At 43.0% G+C, this 23,363-nt stretch overlaps 1 protein-coding gene across 1 annotated transcript in view; it reads right to left on the bottom strand.

The window, feature by feature from the left end:
- LOC124037064 (glypican-5-like) overlaps positions 1 to 23,363 on the bottom strand; it is a 136,029-nt gene that overhangs the window by 90,373 nt on the left and 22,293 nt on the right. Inside the window, exons 3-5 of the mRNA XM_046351698.1 lie at positions 5,074 to 5,777; positions 904 to 1,061; positions 521 to 580 (exon numbers count right to left, since the gene is read on the bottom strand). Of these exons, the coding sequence (XP_046207654.1) occupies positions 521 to 580; positions 904 to 1,061; positions 5,074 to 5,777 (922 nt within the window). The remainder of the gene's footprint in view (positions 1 to 520; positions 581 to 903; positions 1,062 to 5,073; positions 5,778 to 23,363) is intronic.

Raw genomic sequence — 23,363 nt, 5'->3', positions numbered from 1 at the left:
TCATTCATCTTTGTGTTTGAATCTGTGCTTGAAATTTACTGCTCGATTGAGGGAGCTTACAGATAATTGTATGTGTGGGGTACAGAGATGAGGTAGTCATTCAAAAATAATGTTAAACACTATTATTGAATACAGAGTGAGTGCATTCAACTTATTATGTAACTTGTTAAGCACATTTTTACTCCTGAACGTATTTAGGCCATAACAAAAGGGTGGAATACTGATTGACGTTTCAGCGTTTCATTTTTAATTTGTACAAATGTCTAAATACATAATTCCACTTTGACATTATACGGTATTGTGTGTAGATCAGTGACACAAAATGTCAATTGAATCCATTTTGAATTCAGGTTGTAACGCAACAAAATGTGGAGAAAATCAAGGGGTGTGAATACTTTCTGAAGGCTCTGTAGGTATATTTATTAAGGTGACATAATGTGTCGCTGGTGGCCAACCCCTGTACTCCATGTCAGACGGCCACATTAACGAGCGAGGGGGAGATGCTGGGCTTCATGCTTACCTTGAGATCTTTTTTAGACTTCTAGGCTTATTATTCTTGGATGGTTTCAGAGGAAAGGACCTGGGAAGATGTGATCATGGTCAGGGAGAGGAGGAGAGAGGATGAGAGAGATGGTGTAGGAATAGCAGGGATCCAATGCAAAGCAAACACAAGTCAATGCCTAAGGAGAGGGAAAACAGAACTTCAAAATGTAAAAAAAACATAATGATAGAGAAAGCTTGTTTGACAAAAAATATATGTGGCAAAGTGTGCTTATAAGTAACTCATACTGCAATGCGCAAATACATTTTGGGGGACAGAGTGGAACACAGTATGCCAACCAGCTACAACACCAACCACTCTAAGGCAGCTAACCAGACACTATGGCCGCCTCTCTCTCTCACCTCCTGGTATGCGACAAGTGGTCCCGTGTGACGTCAGCTGGGGAGGACGTCATCACCATCGAGGTCGGGGAGGTACTCACAGAGGTCATGACCTTCAGGGTGGAACGTATGCTTGTCACTGACGGACTGTCTGTGAGAGGCCCACATACTTTATCAACCTAAGAGAGAGGGATAGGAGAGAGGGGTGGAGAGAGGGGGGGTGAAGGGTGGGTAGAGAAGGAAATTAGACCGTGTGTAAAAAAGAGGGTGCCCATTACATCCCTAACAGAGTCACTCTAAAGTATGTGAGAACACAATGATAAGAATATGTTGCAGATGTGCAGGGCTCATGCCGTGGAAATCATCAGTGACACAATGGTGATTATTCTTGCCTAAAACCCGAAGGAACACAGAACTATGATACTGCACAGAGAAGAATGATCCAGTCGCTAGACAACTGATATCACCAGGGGCCAGTGGTTATGCAGATGCTGCTATGGTGCTGCTATGGTGTTGCATTTCTTTCCTTCCCTCTTATGACTTATTGTCCGGACGCTGGCGGGGGCAATGGGGGGAGAGAGAGGGAGAGAGAGAGAGAGAGAGAGAGAGAGAGAGAGAGAGAGAGAGAGAGAGAGAGAGAGAGAGAGAGAGAGAGAGAGAGAGAGAGAGAGAGAGAGAGAGAGAGAGAGTAGTCAGAGAGAGAGTGATAGAGAGAGAAAAAAAAAGCTGATATTAAAAAACGTCAGCAACCGGTGACCTGCCCAAAAAGAAAAGCTGAGATGGTGTATTCTCCCCCCTCTCTCTCTCCCCTCATATCCAGCCTTCTGTGTAGAGTAGCTGGGAGTGAGTTATAGGCCGATGTGACATGGATCCCATTTACCACTCCCACCCACACAGCTGTGGACAGGCTTTAAAGGCTCTCTAATGGAATTAGCTCATTTGGCCCCTGGACAGTAAGTGGGGTGCTGTGAAACAGTGAAATATGGACGTTTTCAGAAAGCTCTGCCTAAGCTCTGAGTTAGGGTGTAGGCCAACGTAAAGCTGGGACAAAACCACTGACACCAACAGAGACACATACTGCCTTCCCCAGAGATTAGACAGCAATCAAGCTCACTGACATTAAGGGTATGTGTGTGTATTCATGTGTATCACTTGTGAGAATGTGTTTGTATACATCTGGGAAATGTCCTCTTTTTTATAAGAGGTACGCCAAAGACCCAGGGAATCTGCTTGCCCTGTCACCCCTAATTGTAACTGTTTGTGTGTGTGTGTGTGTGTGTGTGTGTGTGTGTGTGTGTGTGTGTGTGTGTGTGTGTGTGTGTGTGTGTGTGTGTGTGTGTGTGTGTGTGTGTGTGTGTGTGTGTGTGTGTGTGTGTGTGTGTGTGTGTGTGTGTGTGTGTGTGTGTGTGTGTGTGTGTGTGTGTGTGTGTGTGTGTGTGTGTGTGTGTGTGTGTGTGTGTGTGTGTGTGTGTGTGTGTGTGTGTGTGTGTGTGTGTGTGTGTGTGTGTGTGTGTGTGTGTCAGGCTCATTGTAATGGCTGGAATGGAAATAAATGGAACGGCATCAAACACATCAAACATATGTAAACCACATGTCTGACTCCGTTCTATTGATTCCATTCCAGTCATTACAATCAGCCTGTCCTTCTATAGCTCCTCCCACCAGCCTCCTCGGTGTGTGTGTGTTCCTATAGAAGTTTATTTGTCCAGAGATTAGCCACAGAAATGTTCTCATCACTCTGTCCCAGGCCCTGAGTTTCAAAGCATTGTGGGACCGGGTTGTCCAGTCAGCATGAGGAGTCTTTGTCCAGAGTTGGATTTGCATTCTGGAGGGCAGTCTGTGGTCCGCCTACAGACACTTTCTGAGGGGATTCACTGGGGCTCTAGACGGCTGGACAGGACCAGAGGCAACCCACTGAATAGCTGGCAGATCCTTTAGGAAGCCTCAAAACAACTCAATGCCAGACCAGAAAACAAACACACAGTTTAAAACCCACAATTCTGCAGGACAAAGAGTATGCTCATGCTAATAAAGTGAACTCTAACTCATCAAAAGACTGCCGGAGCTTGAGTGACATCACCAAAGCGCCCCTGCATCCCGTCAATCAGGATCTCTTTAGAGCCCCTGCCACCCCCGTGCCCCAGCCAAACTCTGGCTTAGCTCCTCCAAAGCTTTCAGTATGGATTCTAAGGATTGATAAATATTTTATAACTCACTAATAATTAGCTATTGAAGTGTTGCAGAGGATTTTCAATTAAATCAACTGGATGTATTCATTACGATTCAGAGATTCTTAATTACAATAGTAACTGCAACGCTACAGCAATACCTGGTGCAATAGTTGAAAACATTGCTGAAATGTGAAAGAATGTTAGTCACTGTCTATGTTAGGTGTGCTTTTCTGAAGTCGATCGTCATTCCAGTATCTCTCTTTGCTAAGTGTTTTGGACACATATTCTCCTCTCCACCTTGTTGCATTTTGGCAGAGAGGGAGTGATTGGCAGGCTGTGTGTGTGTGTGGGGGGGGGGGGGGGTCTGCTCTGGCCTGCTGCAGCTCCTGCTGCGTCAGGCACCTAGATACACTTAACTAGATAGGCTAATGGATTGTTTGTATGGATGTGCTGAGGAGGCAATTCTCCCCATGCCAACTGGAAACCTGGTCCAACAAACCATGTCACTGGAGGAAGACAAGGAGAGGAGAGAGGAATAGAGAGAGCTAGGCCCACATCTCTTCAATCTGGTAGTCTGGTACTTTCATCATGCATAAGGTAATAAGATACTCGGCTGTCTTCCATCTTACTGTAGAAGGAGGTTTATCTCCACAGGAAAGACATGCAGCAGGACATCTAGAAAGATAATCCCCATAAATTATAAACACTTATAAACACACCTGCACACATGCCTCAGTTGAGGAGGAGCAGGAGGAGGAGGAAGAGGGGGAGGAAGAGGAGTTGAAAAGGAAGAGGTTTGTGAAGGTGACTGAATGAGTCATCACTGCCTACTCCTTCCCTTCCCTTCTCTGGGTCCAGACCTCAAATGCCAGCCCTGGGGGTAACTTGAGACCCAGCCATCCTAGCCATGTTGAACCAGCGAATGAGCAACACTTGATCCTGGGGGTAACCTGAGACCCAGCCATCCTAGCCATGTTGAACCAGCGAATGAGCAACACTTGATCCTGGGGGTAACCTGAGACCCAGCCATCCTAGCCATGTTGAACCAGCGAATGAGCAACACTTGATCCTGGGGGTGGCAGGCAGACTGTAAATACACTACTACAATGACAATGTCAGTAACAGAGAGGGGTGCTGATGGGATGGGGAGGGATGCCGGTCCCACAGACCCCCACTACAGTCCCCCTAAAATCTCTGGCCCCACAGACCCCCACTCCAGTCCCACTAACATCTCTGGCCCTCACAGACCCCCAAACATCTCTGTACAACATAGACAGGTATGTGTTATATAGTGTAATCTTTCATGTCTCATTATCATAAAGTCAATTATAATCATATTCATAACCACAATCTAATCAGGCTCACATTTGTCATCATTACCATAATCCTACCTATCATTGGAGCTAGAACTTACTATTCAAGCCCGTTAAACTAAATTGCTCAGGAAAAACAGCTAGAATCAGATATGTATCTACGTCTTTCTACTCCACAGGTTCTCTTTTGTGTGAGCAAAGAGATCATATCCTATCTGTCATTCTAAGTAAAAAAGTGTATTGTTTGTTTGGCCCTCCGTGATACATTCAGCTTTGGTGGAATTTAGCAAATTCTCCCTCCTCTCTTCTCTTGTCCCCTGCTTTACAAGTACCAAGAAACCTGCCAGCCTCCCATCTCCCAGCCCCTTGAGTCCAAAGCCAAGAGAGAAGGTCCATGCCAGCCTCATGCCCCCCAGCCAGGCAGCCACTCAGCCACAGAAGCCAACCACAGAGCTGCACAGAAGAGTCTTGAGAGTTCTTTTGTGGGTGTCATTAATAGAGAACCCAAAGACCTAAGATAACAGGTTTTATATGACAGATGAGACCTACCAATATTATTTTTGTTGCTTGTGTCCTGTGATGTAAATGAATGGTGTGAGGGATGGTCATGTGCCCAAGTGGTGTCATCATGGGCCTTAAGAGGTGTGTCATATTAGTACAGTCCTATGACAGGTGAAGTATGAGTGGTGGGTGAGGCACTGACTCACGATGGCACTGATACGTGGCCCGTGCAGCTGTGCGTGCAGGATAGCGTCATTGACGTGGTTCCTGATGCCCTGCAGAGCCAGCTCCAGGTCGTGGCCTTCAGCCAGGGCCCCTGTCAATTCCTGCAGCAGGGCCACGTAGCGCCTCCAGGGCCCGTCCAGCTCCGAGAGCCCTACCAAGCAGCCCCGCATCACATTCAGACACAGTCCTCCACACGGCCGGATCAGGGTCAGGCCCCTGCAGTGGGGGCAATACTGCATCCTCACCAGAGCCCGCCCACACTCCCTGGCCAGCCCCGCCCGCTCTGTGGCGTTCAGCACCTCTGCCCCTATCACCAGCGCCTGGCTCAGTGCCCGTCCTGCATTCAGAGCGCGGGTCAGCCCCTCGGCCAGGACACGGGGGTGGGACCCAAATGGGTTGACATCCTGGCGTGTCATGCGCAGACACTCGCTGTGCTCAGAGGAGGGTGGGGCCGAGGCCAGCCCAGGGTTGATAAGACGCCGGTAAACCAGCGGGAAGAGGTTGTCGTAGAAGCGGTGCACGGAGCGCTCCATGGAGGTGTTGCCGTCTCCTCCCAGGAAGAGAGAGAGGTCGGAGAAGAGGTCTGCCACCAGGGGGCGAGCGTCCTGGGAGAGGGGCTCATAGGCACTGTCAAACAGACCAGTGGTCAGGTTCAGAGTGAAGGATAGCAGAGACTGGAACGTGTCTGTACAAACAGAGAGAGAAAAGGAGAGACAGAGGGATGGTGAAAACACATTGTAAAAATAAATGATCTTGTCTTTTATGTTATGAAAGGGATTTAAAAAAAGCTTTTCTTATTGTGTGCATGTACCTGTGAAAGGTATTCTCGTGTGTGTGTGTGTGTGTGTGTGTGTGTGTGTGTGTGTGTGTGTGTGTGTGTGTGTGTGTGTGTGTGTGTGTGTGTGTGTGTGTGTGTGTGTGTGTGTGTGTGTGTGTGTGTGTGTGTGTGTGTGTGTGTGTGTGTGTGTGTGTGTATAATATGATTTTAGAGGGATGGGGGGGTTCTGAGTCCAGTTGGGATGTCAGTCTGATGGCATTCTGACAGGTGTAAGAGAGACAGCAACTGGGAAAATGCTACAGTAGTATATATATATACACACACACACACAGTCACCCAGAGTTCTTGCTAATGTCCCAAGGTGTAATATTACTCATCACAGATGCATGCTATTGTTCCTGTCTTATTGCTTTCGGCGAGTAATTCTATGGAAGACATTCTGTGTGTTGGATGATATGTGTTCGGTGTGCTGTGTCAGTGCTTACAGAGAATGAGAAGTCAATGTGTGTGTGTGTGTGTGTGTGTGTGTGTGTGTGTGTGTGTGTGTGTGTGTGTGTGTGTGTGTGTGTGTGTGTGTGTGTGTGTGTGTGTGTGTGTGTGTGTGTGTGTGTGTGTGTGTGTGTGTGTGTGTGTGTGTGTGTGTGTGTGTGTGTGTGTGTGTGTGGCAGATACAGTATATAGAGGGACTATCTACACGCTGAAAGGTGAATGAGAACTTCTAGCTCCTTACATACCGACCCATAAACCAGACATCTTGTCATTGCTTCGTGATTAAGGAAATGGACAGGTGACCAGACACTTAGTGGTTCCAATCAAAGCAGACCAATCACTCAGCTTTGGCTGGGAACCTGTCTGTGTCATGCACTTCCATTTGGCTGATAGCTGCTACTGGACAACGCCGGCATGGAAGACAGACATTAAAGCCTATGATGGGTTAGATATACAGTACAGTATACTGCCTAGTATAACTTTCACTGGGTGAAAGTCCCCCCATCAACACAGAGACTGAGACATTTTAACAGGAGCATTAGCTAATACTGCCATCAGCACATAGGCTAGGCCTATTCAAAGTGCTCAAACATAAAAATGGATAGCCTACACATATATATTTTGTTTATATACATCATGGAGAAACATACTAAATATACAAAACATTAAGAACAAAATATTACATAACATAGACTGACCAGGTGAATCCAGGTCACTTGTTAAATCCACTTCAATCAGTGTAGATGAAGGGGAGGAGGCGGTTAAAGAAGGACTTTTAAGCCTTGAGACAATTGAGACATGGATTGTGTATGTGTGCCATTCATGGATTGTGTATGTGTGCCATTCATGGATTGTGTATCTGTGCCATTCATGGATTGTATATCTGTGCCATTCATGGATTGTGTATCTGTGCCATTCATGGATTGTGTATGTGTGCCATTCATGGATTGTGTATGTGTGCCATTCATGGATTGTATATCTGTGCCATTCATGGATTGTGTGCCATTCTGTGCCATTCATGGATTGTATATCTGTGCCATTCATGGATTGTGTATCTGTGCCATTCATGGATTGTATATCTGTGCCATTCATGGATTGTGTATGTGTGCCATTCATGGATTGTGTATCTGTGCCATTCATGGATTGTATATCTGTGCCATTCATGGATTGTATATCTGTGCCATTCATGGATTGTGTATGTGTGCCATTCATGGATTGTATATCTGTGCCATTCATGGATTGTGTATCTGTGCCATTCATGGATTGTGTATCTGTGCCATTCATGGATTGTGTATGTGTGCCATTCTGTGCCATTCATGGATTGTATATCTGTGCCATTCATGGATTGTATGTGCCATTCATGGATTGTATATCTGTGCCATTCATGGATTGTATATCTGTGCCATTCATGGATTGTATATCTGTGCCATTCATGGATTTGTATGTGTGCCATTCATGGATTGTATATCTGTGCCATTCTGTGCCATTCATGGATTGTATATCTGTGCCATTCATGGATTTGTATATCTGTGCCATTCATGGATTGTATATCTGTGCCATTCATGATTGATCTTGCCATTCATGGATTGTATATCTGTGCCATTCATGGATTGTATATCTGTGCCATTCATGTATGTGCCATTCATGGATTGTGTATCTGTGCCATTCATGGATTGTGTATCTGTGCCATTCATGGATTGTATTGCCATTCATGGATTGTGTATCTGTGCCATTCATGGATTGTGTATCTGTGCCATTCATGGATCTGTGCCATTTGTGTATCTGTGCCATTCATGGATTGTATATCTGTGCCATTCATGGATTGTGTATGTGTGCCATTCTGTGCCATTCATGGATTGTGTATCTGTGCCATTCATGGATTGTGTATCTGTGCCATTCATGGATTGTGTATCTGTGCCATTCATGGATTGTGTATGTGTGCCATTCATGGATTGTGTATGTGTGCCATTCATGGATTGTATATCTGTGCCATTCATGGATTGTGTATCTGTGCCATTCATGGATTGTGTATCTGTGCCATTCATGGATTGTGTATCTGTGCCATTCATGGATTGTGTATCTGTGCCATTCATGGATTGTGTATCTGTGCCATTCATGGATTGTGTATGTGTGCCATTCATGGATTGTGTATGTGTGCCATTCATGGATTGTGTATCTGTGCCATTCATGGATTGTGTATCTGTGCCATATATGTTCTGGCTATAGCCAGTTCTGGCTATGCCGGCGGAGATAATAAGAGTACATGGCCATCAAGGCTAGATCGTTCTTCAATATGTTCAAATGTTAACAGATCATCAGCAGGCTCAAATAATAATCACAGTGGTTGGGTTTTTCACACTCAACAATTTCCCGTGAGTATCAGGACTGGTCCACCACCCAAAGGACATTCACCCAACTGTGGTAAGCATTGGAGTCAACGTGGGTGTTACGGATACAAGTATCCTGTGTGTGTATCCTGTGTTTCTTTTCTCTCCTTCTCCCGTCACAGGTGACAATCATCATTCCCCAATCAGTCACCAATCAGTCATCAATCAGAAGACACCTGCTCTTTTTCCCTTACCCTATCACATTCCCTTTCCCTTGGTTTAAAATCCCTGTCAGTTGTTTTCTCGTGAGCTTGATTTCTCTGTGTTTCAATCTTTCTGTGTCTCTTTCGCTCAATTTCTCGCTATATCTCACTATCTATATATATATCTTTGGATTGAGCTCTCTTTTGTTTTTGCAACTACATGTCACTTTGTCCCCACCTGTGAGTATTGTTATGGTGTTTGACTGTTTGTTTGATGGTGGGGAAAGGGGGTACCAAGACAAGTTGCCTATGGGCATACATTACCCGTAGGAATACTTTGTCTAAATACCCTAGTTAGAACTGGGCGGACCACCCGCTGTATTTTTGGTTAATTAGTTAGCTGTATTGAAGTTGTCACGGTTCATGAATCCACTGTCTCTCTCTCTCTCTCTCTCTCGTGTTTGTGTGGGCGTGGTTCCCAATCTCGGCCTGATTGTCTGCGCCAGCTGGAACCACTTATCTTCCCTTTATATGTTCTGTAACCAGTGTTTCTTGTTGTCAGATCGTTGTTACTTCCCTGAGGTTGTGTTGTTACTTCCCTGAGGTTGTGTTGTTACTTCCCTGAGGTTGTGTTGTTACTTCCCTGAGGTTGTGTCAGTGCTCATCTCTCGCCGCCCTTGTGTGGATTATCTGCTGTGCTCCTTCCTTCCCATCCGGACACACTCCCCTGGATTTCTCAGCACGCTATCACCGGAGGATGCGCCCTAATCCCTGGGTCGGATTCCGTCTGAGTACAGTCTGTCTGTCCTGTTGCTGATAATAATTGTATTCATTAAACCATCGTTGCTTGCATCTTGCATCCGCCTCTGTATTGTTACAGAAGTAGGCTAGTCTCGCTTGGGTGTTTTGGGATATTTGTGTCTTTCCTTGGGTCCAACTCCGCCCCTTTTCCTGCCCCCCTTTACCGTGTGTTTAACAATAAACCCGGAGTGTTTGACGGTAATTTAGTTGTCTGGTTTTTCGTTCTCACTGTTACTTTTCACTATTATACTTTGCATGAGTTATGTTACGGGTCTCATTACCATCCCCCCCTAGACTGCCTGGCCAAAGGGATTTGTAAAAATGGGCCAGCATCCCTATGGAATGCTTTTGACAACTTGTAGAGCCCATGCCTGACAAATTGAGGCTGTTCTGAGGGCATAAGGTATGTGGGTCGGGTTGCAACTCAATATTAGGAAAGTATTCTTAATGTTTTGTACACTCAGTGTATATGTAGTTAGGATATCATAAAAGCACTTGGTTGCTCTAAAACACCCTTACTGTAGGCGACTCAGCAGAAGCCTGGTCCACGCCTTAAATCACAGCAGTCTATAATAGACTTTGCAGCTTTCATTTGAAACAGACTCATAAATGAGAATTTCACAATTAACTAAATTAACATCATTCAAATGAATCGTGGTGGATTTCTGTGCTTAGGAAAACATTTTTAGTTTTATTTCACCTTTATTCATCTACAGTTTATAAATAACCTAGGCCCTGGTGAACTGATTGACTGGGCATTCCCTGGCTGGAGAATCTGTCAGTTTGAGTGGAGTTTTCCTTTAACACTATCTTTGGTATTTGTTTCATTAGTCCATTGTTGACTAAATACATCATACCGGATTATTTCTGTATTTTGAATGTCACATATCTTAACTTGATTGCTGACAAGCAAATCATTTTGGGACCGTCAACAATGGTCCAATGAAACAAATACCAAAAGATAATTGAGGAAGAATTTTCCTTTAAATTGAGAAACCCTGGTACTATTCTTGGACCCCATGCTGGGTAATAGGTGTCTGTAATAATGCTCTTTAACACCTTACTTGAACCATGTGTCATAAGTGTGTAATGCATTTATAAAGCCAGCATGACATAAGGGCTTGGTAATTCATGACCAATGTCCTCTAGGACAATCTGTCTCTGCTCTCTCCCTAACTCCTAATCCGTCTTCCCAGGATGTGTGGTTTAGTAAAGGGGAGGGGGATGAGGGGGTGGAGGAGGGAGACTAACAGATGGAGCTGCAAGGAGTGTTCGTTTGGTGACATCTCACTGTCATTCAACTACTTAGAATTCACAAATGTGTAATCAATGCACGGAAGTTCAACATATTAAATTACATAGGTGAAGTAGGCCTACCAGCAAACATTGTCAATGCAATACATTACCACTAATGGTGTTAGCTTGTGGGGAATGGGATGACCACATTGAAAGCTTCTATGATGTTGCGGTTGCCAGATATTTCCCACTGAGTAATGAGCAATTGGATTGCAGATGGGAAACTAGGCAAAATGGTTTTTAATGTTCAAAAGCTCCACAGAGAGAACTAAATTCACTGATGGACTTTTACCCTCCCACACACATTCATTTGAGAATGACACATTCCTGAAGCATACTCCGACATTAGGCATCTGCACACTTGTATATGGCTCTTTCTATATACTAGGATACCAGTGAGGATTCCCTACGCTGGAAACCTTGATACAGCTGTTGATAAGTCGCTGATAATAATCTGGAGGGAAAAAATCATGTCATTAAAATATAACACGTAACACACAAAGTATGTGGACACCTGCACGTCAAACATCCCCCTCCTTTGCTGCTATAACAGTGTCCACTCCTCTGGGGAGGCTTTCCACTAGATGTTGCAGGGACTTGCTTCCATTCAGCCACAAGAGCATGAGTGAGGTTGGGCACTGATGTTGGGCAATTAGGCCCGGCTCTCAGTTGGCGTTCCAATTCATCCCAAAGGTGTTCGATGGGGTTGAGGTCAGGGCTCTGTACAGGCCAGTCAAGTTCTTCCACACCGATCTCTAAAAACAATTTCTGTATGGACCTCGCTTTGTGAGGTCCATTGTCATGCTGAAACAGGAAAGGGCCTCAACTGTTGCCACAGTTGGAAGTACAGAAACATCTAGAATGTCATTGTAGCTGTAGCGTTAACATTTCCCTTCACTGGAACTAAGGGGCTTAGACTGAACCTTGAAAAACAGCCCCAGACCATTATTCCTCCTTCACCAAAGTTTACAGACGGCACTATGCATTCGGACAGGTAGCGTTCTCCTGGCATCCGCCAAACCCAGATTCGTCCATCAGACTGCCAGATGGTAAAGCGTGACTCTTCACCCCAGAGAATGCGTTTCCACTGCTCCAGAGTCCAATGGCGGCGGACTTTACACCACTCCAGCCGACACTTTGCATTGCGCATGGTGATCTTAGGCTCCATGTGGCTGCTCGGTCATGAAAACCCATTTCATGAATCTCCCGACAAACAGTTATTTTGCTGACATTGCTTCTAGAGGCATTTGGGAATTTGGAAGTGAGTGTTGCAACCGAGGACAGACAATTTTTTTACGCGTTACAACACTCTGTGGTCCCGTTCTGTGAGCTTGTGTGGCCATACCACGTCACGCCTGAGCCGTTGTTGCTCCTGGAAAGTTTCACTTCACAGCTCTAGCAGGATAGAAATTTGACAAACAGAAAGGTGGCATCCTATGACGGTGCCACGTAGAAAGTCATTCTTTAGTAAGGTCATTCTACTGCCAATGTTTTTATATGGCGATGGCATGGCTGTGTGCTCAATTTTATACACCTGTCAGCAACGGGTGTGGCTGAAATAGTCGAATCCACAAATTTGAAAGGGTGTCTACATACTTTTGTATATATAGTGGATTCAATCGCATTCAAGAGTTGATTTAACTTATGTTTAACCCTTTCTCATAGTTGGAGTCTTGACGAATTTGTGCAAAATCATGTTAGACACAAAACATTACTTTTCTGTCCTTGCATTTATGGGAGTGTAAGTTGTCGTTATAATCATATATTAAGCATTAATCAGTTAAATTAGACATTGAACTTGACCCTTTAAGAATCCTAGACCTAGCTGTCGGGACAGTTTTTTTCTATAGAGATATCAGATATGCAGTGGGGTGGCAGGGTAGCCTAGTGGTTTGAGCGTTGGGTTAGTAACCAAAAGGCTGCAAGTTCAAATCCCCCAGCTGACAAGGTACAAAATCTGTCGTTCTGCCCCTGAACAGGCAATTAACCCACTATTCCTAGGCTGTCATTGAAAATAAGAATTTGTTCTTAACTGACTTGCCAAGTAAAATAAATATAAAAAAATGTAACATGTTGTTTCTCCTTATGCTATAGCACGTGTCAAAAGCCTATTGGCAGTGGTGACCTGTCATTTAGCAAAATATAGGCTTGCCTCTATTGCATGTTTATTTTGGCATTAATACTTAGTCGCATATCAGTTTGTAAACAAATATATATATATATATATATATATATATATATATACGTACATAAAAAGGGGCAAAAAAGTATTTAGTCAGCCACCAATTGTGCAAGTTCTCCCACTTAAAAAGATGAGAGGCCTGTAATTTTCATCATAGGTCCACTTCAACAGACAAAATAAGAAAAAAATCCAGAAAATCACATTGTAGGATTCTTAATGAATTTTATGGTGGAAAATCACTTTATATGTACAGTAGCTTTGATTGGACTGATCATGTCAACATCATACTTTCAAAATCTTAGCTAGCAGTCATTTTCCATCCTTGTCATTTGAAGAGATATAATGAAGAGAAATTATAGATAAAACGTATCGGTGCTCATTGGCCATCAGACATAAACATTACACAACAAGTTGGAAATCGCAAATTCAACAATGAGTGGTTTGGAAGGAAATGAGAATAGCACAACCAGGTGAGTGGAAAAATGTCTTGTATGCTGCTGCATAAATCATGTAATATACCAGGGAGATATGTATACTGTAGCTAAGAAAGTAATACTGAGTGTATGTTGTGTAGTAAGCTGTTGGTAGCCCATGTGCCTCCTGCTAATAATTTGTTGTTTTCCCCTCTTAATTTCGCCTACTGTTCTGACTTGGTGGTGCACATGTAGCCTATAGCCTGTTTTAGAGAAATGTAACGTTAATCATTGAATATTGTACAAGTTTTCATTGTCTGCTTATATGCCACCGTTATTTATCCTACAGTTCTGACTTGGTGTACAGGGAGAATACTGTAAGACTGGCCCATGCTCGCTCCTTACCTTATGCCATAGTTTGTCTATCTCAATTGTAAGTAGAACCCACGTTTGTTTAAACAAGTCAGCCATATCAGCAATGTTTTTTTTAAGTCAGTAAATGAGGCTGAATTAACTGTTTCGCTGCCAGACAAGGCTCGACTGATAGTCAGGTGTAGCAGTGGTAAGGTGTTGGGACTTTGCTGTAGGGACAGCTTTATGTAGGCCCTAACAGTTTTTGGGCACTGTTTGTCACCATTATAGCGCATAGTGTTGTTGGCATGTATAATTTTTTACATATATTTTGTGTTTGCCCCATCGAGATTGAAATGCTAAAATCGCCACTGCCTGCGGGCCGATTCCGGTCCCTGACACATTTCAATCTGGCCAGCGCAATGACTAGGGTTGTCAATTCATTTCGGCCCGCTTCCATACCACTCTCCATGCGCTGCACTCATGTCACAGCAGGCACTGCCATCATGCTACAGCCTACAGAAAATGGCATCTAGGTTGTCAAAAAGTTATACGATACAGGATTCACGCGTGGGTATAAATTACTACGAAAGGACACACAAGCGAGTATAAAAGAATCAACAGTTGAGTCATCTACTTCATGAAATTACAGCCTGATGCGCTCGCATTGGTGAATTCAACGTCATTTGTGCTGCTTACGTGTGTCCCGTTTACAGCACGCATCGGAGGGAAAGTGTACAGACATGCGACAGTCCTAGCTAGACTATTAAAATGTTGCAGTTTGGCTTTGGTTTTTAAAGCTTGATAATTAATTAAACCAAAAAGCTAAACCTGCAATGTAAAGGAAAACATATAGCCTATTACAGCAATATTTGAGCAGTAGCCTAGGCTGGTTACTCAACTACAATACATTTTGTGTGCACCATACAGCAATGCTGCGTTCAACCGCAATGGTGATCGATGCAATGCAAAATATATCATTTCTGTTTAAATGTTACAACAGCCTAGCTACGTTTTTGTTATTTGGAGTTTAAAAGTTGATTAGGGACGTGGCTTATAATGCACATCTGTAAGCACAGCAGCAAACGCTGGACAAACATTATTTCTCTTATTTTGTTTTAATATGTTAAAATGTTACATACAGCATTCTACCAGTGTTGTGTTCGAGACCACATAAAGCGAGACCATTCAAGACCAAGACCGGAGCAAATCGAGTCTGAGTCAAGAACAAAGAGACCAAGTCCGAGACCAAGTCAGAAAAATGCCAGTCCAATTCAAGACCATGATTGTAATTTGGTCAAATCGCCACCATAATAAGACTTCAAAATGTCCAGTATTTCTGTGTTCATAATTCAGAAGAACATATGGATTCTTTAGACATTCAAAATGGTGAAAACAAATGCATGCTGAAGGCAAATAGACACTCTACTAATTATTACTAACCCGAACAATGAGGGCCTTCTACGCCTTATATATAAAATAATAATAACAATAATCATTTATTATCTTCAATGACATTCTGATTTAATCTCTTCGGGTTTTGTTGATTGGGATAGGTTAACCCTTTCCTTTAAAAAAAAAATGTGGGGGTCAAAACCTGCCCTGAATGACGGGTCGCCACTGCTCCTACATGAGTGTTCTGGTATTACCGTTGCTGTCCTTTCAGCATCACAAACCTGTCACACACTGAAGGCCTAGGTCCAATAGGTTCACCACTGCGCAAACATGTCTATAATATATATAAAGGCTGATCAGGTATTAATGTTTCAAGGAGTGTGTGTGTTTGACCCGGTGAAGAGGTTTTATGCACTTACTTACTGGAAGCTGATAATTATTTGTGTTTTACGGCTGGTCTCAGAAAGAAATGATGAGTCCTCACTGTTCAAGACCGGGTACAAATGTATCCGACACCGAGACACTCAACGTGGTCTTGAGTACTATAACACTGCTATCTACATACTGTAACTGGACATCATGACGGGGCATATTCTTTCAAATAAAACAGTGGCAAGTTTGATCGCAGTTGTATGCAACAACAAAAAAGTAAAAAACATAATAGGCTTTGTCTGGCCAACAAATTTGTTGTGTTTTTGCAATATGGCCCATGCCCTGATTTAGTTGGGCATCCCTGTGCTACGGGGTGGAAACAGATTTCATTGCCACACAAATCCCCACAAAGTTATGCCATTGCAAAATGAAAGAGTCACCTTACCTTGATACTTAAAAACTAAATCAATACTGTCATTAATGTGGTTATTCAATAATTATCCATAATACTTGCGTATTTGGTATTGAGCTGTTTAATTAAGCTGTGATATTTTCACACATCATCTGATCCAGTAAGGAATTTTCTGAATGACAGTCAAGTGATGAACAGCTGTTGTGATAGCGCATGCGATGCAACAACAGCTCAAGTGCTGGAAAAAAAGCTATTCGTAAAGGAATCTCCAGAATATTTTGTTCTCATTCGTTACGCAAGTGAAGACAGTTGTGCCTGGATCTATGATGGATCTATTATCCCTAGCGAATTGATGTTGATCATCTGTTGTTGTCTGCTTGATTTACTGTGTCATTAGATTTAACAGAGAAAGCATCAAGGTAATGAGTTTGTGTTATCATATACAGTACCAGTCAACAGTTTGGACACACCTACTAATTCCAAGGTTGTTCATATTTTTACTATTTTCTACATTGTAGAATAATAGTGAAGACATTACAACTATGAAATAACACATATGGAATCATGTAGTACTGCACACTGCCCTAACCCATCTGGACAAGAGGTATACCTATGTGAGAATGCTGTTCATCGAATACAGCTCAGCATTTAACACCATAGCAACCTCCAAACTGGTCATTAAGCTGGAGACCCTGGGTCTCAACCCAGCCCTGTGAAACTGGGTCCTGAACTTTCTGACGGGCCACCCCCAGGTTGTGAGGGTAGGAAACAACATCTCCACCCCACTGATCCTCAACACTGGGGCCCCACAAGGGTTCGTTCTCAGCCCTCTCCTGTACTCCTTGTTCACCCATGACTGCATGGCCATGCACGCCTCCAACTCAGTCACCAAGTTTGCAGACGGCACTACTGTGGTAGGCTTGATTACCAACAACAACGAGATGGCCTACAGGGAGGAGGTGAGGGCCCTCGTAGTGTGGTGTTAGGAAAAACTGCTCCACCCACAACGGTAAGGCTCTCCAGAGGGTGGTGCGGTCTGCACAACGCATCACCGGGGGCAAACTACCTGCCCTCCAGGACACCTACACCACCCAATGTCACAGGAAGGCCAAAAAGATCATCAAGGACAACAACCACCCGAGCCAATTCCTGTCCACCTTGCTATCATCCAGAAGGCGAGGTCAGTACAGGTGCATCAAAGCTGGAACTGAGAGACTGAAAAACAGTTTCTATCAAGGCCATCAGACTGTTAAACAGCCATCACTAACATTGAATGTCTGCTGTCAACATACAGACTCAAATCTTTAGCCACTTTAATAATTAATAATGGGATGTTATAAATGTATCACTAGTCACTATAAACAATGCCACTTTATATAATGTTTACATACCATACATTACTCATCTCATATATACAGTGGGGCAAAAAAGTATTTCGTCAGTCACCAATTGTGCAAGTTCTCCCACTTAAAAATATGAGAGAGACCTGTAATTTTCATCATAGGTACACTTCAACTATGACAGACAATGAAAAAGAAAAATCCAGAAAATCGCATTGTAGAATTTTTAATGAATTTATTTTCAAATTATGGTGGAAAATAAGTATTTGGTCACCTACAAACAAGCAAGATTTCTGGCTCTCACAGACCTGTAACTTCCTCCTTAAGAGGCTCTTCTGTCCTCCACTCGTTACCTGTATTAATGGCACCTGTTTGAACTTGTTATCAGTATAAAAAACACTTGTCCACAACCTCAAACAGTCACACTCCAAACTCCACTATGGCCAAGACCAAAGAGCAGTCAAAGGACACCAGAAACAAAATTGTAGACCTGCACCAGGCTGGGAAGACTGAACCTGCAATAGGTAAGCAGCTTGGTTTGAAGAAATCAACTGTGGGAGCAATTATTAGGAAATGGAAGACTTACAAGACCACTGATAATCTCCCTCGATCTGGGGCTCCACGCAAGATCTCACCCCGTGGGGTCAAAATGATCACAAGAACGGTGAGAAAAAATCTCAGAACCACACGTTGGGACCTAGTGAATGACCTGCAGAGAGCTGGTCATCAAAGTAACAAAGCCTACCATCAGTAACACACTACGCCGCCAGGGACTCAAATCCTGCAGTGCCAGACGTGTCCCCCTGTTTAAGCCAGTACATTTCCAGGCCCATCTGAAGTTTGCTAGAGAACATTTGGATGATCCAGAAGAAGATTGGGAGAAAGTCATGTGGTCAGATGAAACCAAAATGTAACTTTTTGGTAAAAACTCAACTTGTCGTGTTTGGAGGACAAAGAATGCTCAGTTGCATCCAAGGAACACCATACCTACTGTGAAGCATGAAGGTGGAAACATTGTGCTTTGGGGCTGTTTTTCTGCAAAGGGACCAGGACGACTGATCCATGTAAAGGAAAGAATGAATGGGGCCTTGCATCGTGAGATTTTGAGTGAAAACCTCCTTCCATCAGCAAGGGCATTGAAGATGAAACGTTGCTGGGTTTTTCAGCATGACAATGATCCCAAACACACTGCCCAGGCAACGAAGGAGTGGCTTCGTAAGAAGCATTTCAAGGTCTTGGAGTGGCCTAGCCAGTCTCCAGATCTCAACCCCATAGAAAATCTTTGGAGGGAGTTGAAAGTCTGTGTTGCCCAGCAACAGCCACAAAACATCACTGCTCTAGAGGAGATCTGCATGGAGGAATGGGCCAAAATATCAGCAACAGTGTGTGAAAACCTTGTGAAGACTTACAGAAAACGTTTGACCTCTGTCATTGCCAACAAAGGGTATATAACAAAGTATTGAGAAACTTTTGTTATTGACCAAATACTTATTTTCCACCATAATTTGCAAATACATTCATTCAAAATCCTACAATGTGATTTTCTGGATTTTTTTTCTCATTTTTCTGTCATAGTTGAAGTGTACCTATGATGAAAATTACGGGCCTCATCTTTTTAAGTGGGAGAACTTGCACAATTTGTGGCTGACTAAATACATTTTTGCCCCACTGTATATATACTGTACTCTATGCCATCTACTGCATCTTGCCTATGCCGCACGGCCATCGCTCATCCATATATTTGTATGTACATATACTTATTCATCCCTTTACACTTGTGTATAAGGTAGTTGTTGTGAAATTGTTAGATTACTTGTTAGATATTACTGCATGGTCGGAACTAGAAGGACAAGCATTCTGCTAACCATGTGTATGTGACCAATACAATTAGATTTAATTTGATTTAGTAACCAAAAAAAGTGCTAAACAAATCGAAATATACAGTTGAAGTCAGAGGTTTACATACAGCTTAGCCAAATACATTTAAACTCAGTTTTTACAACGATTCCTGACATTCAATCCTAGTAAAAATTCCATGTCTTAGGGTCAGTTAGGATCACCACTTTATTTTAAGAATGTGAAATGTCAGAATGATAGTAGAGAATGATTTATTTCAGCTTTTATTTCTTTCATCACATTCCCAGTGGGTCAGAAGTTTACATACACTCAATTAGTATTTGGTAGCATTGCCTTTAAATTGTTTAGCTTGGGTCAAACGTTTTGGGTAGCCTTCCACAAGCTTCCCACAATAAGTCGGGTGAATTGTGGCCCATTTCTCCTCACAGACTTGGTGTAACTGAGTCAGGTTTTTAGGCCCACGCTTTTTCAGTTCTGCCCACAAATGTTCTGTAGGATTGAAGTCAGGGCTTTGTGATGGCCACTCCAATACCTTGACTTTGTTGTCCTTAAGCCATTGTTCCACAACTTTCGAAGTATGCTTGGGGTCATTGTCCATTTGGAAGACCCATTTGCGACCAAACTTTAACTTCCTGACTAATGTCTTGAGATGTTGCTTCAATATATCCACACAATTATGTATTCTATCCACCTCATGATGCCATCTATTTTGTGAAGTGCACCAGTCCCTCCTGCAGCAAAGCACCCCCACAACATGATGCCACCCCTGTGCTTCACGGTTGGGATGGTGTTCTTCAGCTTGCAAGCATCCCCCATTATGCACAAATAGTTATATTTTTGATTCATCAGACCAGAGGACATTTCTCCAAAAAAGTAAGATCTTTCTCCCCATGTGCCGTTGCAAACCGTAGTCTGTTTTTTTATGGCGGTATTGGAGCAGTTGCTTCTTCTGTGCTGAGCTGCCTTTCAAGTTATGTTGATATCGGACTAGTTTTTACTGTGGATATAGATATTTTTGTACCTGTTTCCTCCAGTATCTTCACAAGGTCCTTTGCTGTTGTTCTGGGATTGATTTGCACTTTTCGCACCAAAGTACGTTCATCTCTCGGAGACAGAACGCATCTCCTTCCCGAGTGGTATGACGGCTGTGTGGTTCCATGGTGTTTATACTTGCGTACTATTGTTTGTATAGATGAACGTGGTACCTTCAGGTGTTTATAAATTGCTCCCAAGGATGAACCAGACTTATGGAGGTGAATAAAAGGTTCATCTGAGGTCTTGGCTGATTTTTTTTGTTTGTTGATTTTCCCATGTCAAGCAAAGAGGCACTGAGTTTGAAGGTAAGCCTTGAAATACATCCACAGGTACACCTCCAATTGACTCAAATGATGTGAATTAGCCTATCATAAGCTTCTAAAGCCATGACACCGTTTTCTGTAATTTTTCAAGCTGTTTAAAGGCACAGTCAACTTGGTGTATGTAAACTTCTGACCCACTGGAATAGTGAATTATTACAGTGAATTATAAGTTAAATATTCTGTATGTAAACAATTGTTGTAAAAATGACTTGTGTCATGCACAAAGTATATGTCCTAACCGACTTACCAAAACTATAGTTTGTTAACAATAAACTTGTGGAGTGGTTGAAAAATGAGTTTTAATGACTCCAACCCAAGTGTATGTAAACTTCCGACTTCAACTGTATTTTATATTCCTTAAAGTAGCCACCCTTTGCCTTGACAGCTTTGCACATTATTGGTATTCTCTCAACCATCTTCATGAGGTAGTCACCTGGAATGCATTTCAATTAACAGGTGTGCCTTGTTAAAAGTTAAATTGTGGAATTTCTTTCCTTCTTAATGTGTTTGAGCCAAACAGTTGTGTTGTGACAAGGCAGGGGTGCTATACAGAAGACAGACCTATTTGGTAAAAGAACAAGTCCATATTATGGCAAGAACAACTCAAATAAGGAAAGAGAAACGACAGTCCATCGTTACTTTAAGACATGAATGTCAGTCAAAATGTCAAGAACTTTGAAAGTTTCTTCAAGTGCAGTCGCAAAAACCATCAAGCGCTATGATGAAACTAGCTCTCATGAGGACCGCCAAAGGAAAGAAAGACCCAGAGTTATCTCTGCTGCAGAGGATAAGATAATTATAGTTACCAGCCTCAGAAATTGCAGCCCAAATAAATGCTTCAGAGTTCAAGTAACAGACACATCTCAACATCAACTGTTCAGAGGAGACTGCGAGAATCAGGCCTTCGTGGTCGATTTTCTGCAAAGAAGCCCCTACTAAAGGACACCAACAAGAAGAAGAGATTTTCTTTGGCCAAGAAAGACGAGCAATGGACATTAGGTCTGTGGAAATCTGTCCTTTGGTCTGATGAGTCCAAATTTTTGGTTCCAACCACTGGGTCTTTGTGAAACGCAGAGCAGGTGAACGGATGATCTCTGCATGTGTGGTTACCACCATGAAGCATGGAGGGGGTGTGGGGGTGCTTTGCTGATGACACTGTCAGTGATTTATTTAGAGTTCAAGACACTTAACCAGCATGGATACCACAGCATTCTGCAGCGATACGCCATCCCATCTGGTTTGTGCTTAGTGGGACTATCATTTGTTTTTCAACAAGACAATGACCTAACACAACTCCAGGCTGTGTAAGGGCTATTTGACCAAGAAGGAGAGTGGTGGAGTGCTGCATCAGTTGACCTGGCCTCCACAATCACCCGACCTCAACCCAAATGAGATGGTTTGGGATGAGTTGGACCGCAGAGTGAAGGAAAAGCAGCCAACAAGTGCTCAGCATATGTGAGAACTCCCAAGATTGTTGGAAAAAAATTCCAGGTGAAGCTGGTTGAGAAAATTCCAAAAGTGTGCAAAGCTGTCATTAAGGCAAAGGGTGGCTACTTTGAATAATCTAAAATGTATTTTGATTTGTTTAACACTTTTTGGTTACTACATGATTCCATATGTGTTATTTCAGCGGCAGGTAGCCTAGTGGTTAGAGCGTTGGGCCAGTAACTGAAAGGTTGCTAGATTACATCCCCGAGCTGTCGTTCTGCCCCTGAACAAGGCAGTTAACCCACGGTTCCTAGGCCGTTATTGTAAATAAGAATTTGCCTAGTTAAATAAAATAAAAATGCATAGTTTTGATGTCTTCACTATTATTCTACAATGTAGAAAATGAGAAAAATAAAGAAAAATCCTTGAATGAGTAGATGTGTCCAAACTTTTGACTGGTACTGTATATGTTTTGGTGCCTCGAATTGGACACTGAGTCTACTGTGCACAATTGTGTAGGATAGACGATTGCACAACACCCAACCATATTCCTAGGAATTATTCTGGATATAATGACAAATGACTTAGCCTAGTGTGCTTCTTCACAATAAATAACATGACGTGAGATGTGGCCACTTTTGTTTGTTTCCCGCCACTTAATGAAATGAAGTGTTGTGCTACACTGTTGCGGTAAAACCACGTGAAGATTATTATGAGGAGGACAACATCTAATCCTGGCTTCAACTTGGATTTCCACACATCCTTCCATAACAAAAGGAACCTGTTTTTGGTCGCTTTCTCATTATAAAAACAATGATGGTGAGATTCAAATGGTGAGATTTCGGTAACACTTTACTTGACACCCACCATATAATGTCATAACACTGTCCAGACACGCATATTTAGTTAGACCTGTTGTGACAGGGACTGTAGTGACTGTATTGACGTCAAAATCTGGGGTGTGAACTACGTTTCTATTCAAGCGTTACTATTCAAGCGTTACATGGTAATGGCTCTGTCGTATTGGAGGAAAGTTGAACAAACTGACCCTCGGTTACATCGTGTCATGCCGTAACGTACAGCACGCATAAAGCAATGATTTCTGTCTTACAATCTCTCTCCACCAGGTGTAGCACTTCTCATCGTTTAAAAACAAGAAATGGACAGTGACGGGGGTAAGGGGGGGATACCTAGTCATTTCTAGCGTCATCACTGTAAGCGATCGTCACTCTCAAAGCCGCCATTTACTTCTGAACATCAATTTAGTAC

The sequence above is a fragment of the Oncorhynchus gorbuscha genome, linkage group LG06, assembly GCF_021184085.1.
Source record: "Oncorhynchus gorbuscha isolate QuinsamMale2020 ecotype Even-year linkage group LG06, OgorEven_v1.0, whole genome shotgun sequence".
Classification (NCBI taxonomy): Eukaryota; Metazoa; Chordata; class Actinopteri; order Salmoniformes; family Salmonidae; genus Oncorhynchus; species Oncorhynchus gorbuscha.
This window is presented reverse-complemented; position numbering and strand designations above follow the sequence as displayed.